This window comes from Oxyura jamaicensis, unplaced genomic scaffold, assembly GCF_011077185.1.
Source record: "Oxyura jamaicensis isolate SHBP4307 breed ruddy duck unplaced genomic scaffold, BPBGC_Ojam_1.0 oxyUn_random_OJ69621, whole genome shotgun sequence".
In the NCBI taxonomy this organism is placed as follows: domain Eukaryota; kingdom Metazoa; phylum Chordata; class Aves; order Anseriformes; family Anatidae; genus Oxyura; species Oxyura jamaicensis.
In genome coordinates this window covers 1-1,805 of record NW_023309500.1, presented here as the reverse complement: position 1 = coordinate 1,805, position 1,805 = coordinate 1, and the positions used below count along the sequence as shown (strand labels likewise).

Genomic DNA, 1,805 nt, shown 5'->3' with positions numbered 1-1,805 from the left:
GGGGGGGGCACCCGGCGGCTGGGTGGGGGGACGGACCCCGAGGGAAGGGGGTGGGGGCTGTTTTCCTGAACCGCCCGCAGATATTCAACGGGGACTTCGTGGACCGCGGCTCCTTCTCGGTCGAGGTCATCCTCACGCTCTTCGGCTTCAAGCTGCTCTACCCCGATCACTTCCACTTGCTCCGAGGTAACGCGGCCACCGCGCACGACGGGGTCCTCGTCCCCTGGCGTGGGGGACGGGCCCGTCCCCTGCCCCGGGCGTCGGGGTCAGCTCGCGGGGCTGCGGCACGCGCGTCCCCGGCTCTGGGGGCTTTGTCCCCACATCCCGGGATCGCGTCCCCTGCCCGGGGCCCCCCGCTCCTGGCTGCGGCATGGTGGGGACTCGTCCCCCCGGCCTTGGTTGCGGGGCGGCCCCGTGTCCCTTTCTGGGGACAGCCGGGGGCTGCCTCGTCCCCTGCAGCCGATGTCCCTGGTGCCTCCATCCCTGCCCCCACGCTCAGGGGTCTCGTTCCCCCCGGCGCGCTCCGGCCCCTGTCCTCCATGGCTCGCCCCCCGTCCCCCGTCCCCCGTCCCCAGGGCTGAGTTTGGGGGGTTGGGGAGGGTCCCCATCACCGGGCCTGGCCCTGCCACCTGCGTGTCCCCGCAGGGAACCACGAGACGGACAACATGAACCAGATCTACGGCTTCGAAGGGGAGGTGAAGGCCAAGTACACGGCGCAGATGTTCGCCCTCTTCAGCGAGGTCTTCGAGTGGCTGCCGCTGGCCCAGTGCATCAACGGCAAAGTGCTGGTGAGCGCCGCTCGGGGGCGTCCCCGTGGGGGTCGGGGGGCTGTCCCCGTCCCCCTTCGGGTCCGGGGGGTGTCCCCGTTGTCCCAGCGCCGACCCGGCGTCTGTCCCAGATCATGCACGGGGGCCTCTTCAGCGAGGACGGCGTCACCCTCGACGACATCCGGAAGATCGAGAGGAACCGGCAGCCCCCGGACTCAGGTGGGGCGCGGGGTCAGGGGAGGGCGGGGGGGGCCCCGCGGGCGTCCCCCCGCCACCTCCGAGGTGTCCCCCGGTGGGGCTGGGGGGTCCCTGACCCCGCGCTTCCCGTGCAGGTCCCATGTGCGACCTGCTGTGGTCGGACCCGCAGCCGCAGGTGAGTCGATCCCAGCCCTACACCCTCGGGGGCGGGGGGGGGGACACCCGGTCACCGCCGCGTGTCCCCGTCCCCACGTCCCCGGGACGGGGAGGGGTGACACCGCCGCCGTCCCCGCAGAACGGGCGCTCGGTCAGCAAGCGGGGGGTGAGCTGCCAGTTCGGGCCCGACGTCACCAAGAGCTTCCTGGAGCTGAACCGCCTCGACTACATCATCCGCAGCCACGAGGTGAAGCCCGAGGGCTACGAGGTGGCCCACGACGGAAAGTGCGTCACCGTCTTCTCCGCGCCCAACTACTGGTGAGCGGCGCGGGACGGGGGACGGCACCTGCGGGATGGGGGGGGGGGGGGGGGACACGATGCCACCCCCTCGCGGGTGACCCCTGAGCTCCGGCAGCCCCCTTAAACCTGGCTCTCGCCCCCGCTCCCATCGTCCTCGCGTTGTCCCCGTGTTTGGGGAGGGGTGGGGGGGGGTGGGATGGGTGTCCCCCAGCCCCTCTTGGCCTCGCTGTCCCCCCCGTGGGGCCCTCTCCGTGTCCCCAAGTGTCCGTGTCCCCCCCCCGCAGCGACCAGATGGGCAATATGGGCTCCTACATCCACCTGCGAGGCAGCGACCTGCGCCCCGACTTCCACCAGTTCACAGCAGTGGTGAGTTGGGGGGGGGGG

At 72.4% G+C, this 1,805-nt stretch overlaps 1 protein-coding gene across 1 annotated transcript; it reads left to right on the top strand.

Annotated features, from left to right (window-relative positions):
• Nucleotides 1-42: 42 nt before the first annotated feature.
• On the top strand, nucleotides 43-1,799 carry LOC118159321 (serine/threonine-protein phosphatase 5-like; the record flags this gene model as incomplete). The annotated part of the gene is made up of 6 exons (XM_035313920.1): nucleotides 43-186; nucleotides 646-788; nucleotides 899-986; nucleotides 1,100-1,140; nucleotides 1,261-1,439; nucleotides 1,706-1,799. Coding segments are annotated over 6 exons (689 nt in total), but the record flags the coding sequence as incomplete, so codon positions are not given.
• Nucleotides 1,800-1,805: the final 6 nt, after the last annotated feature.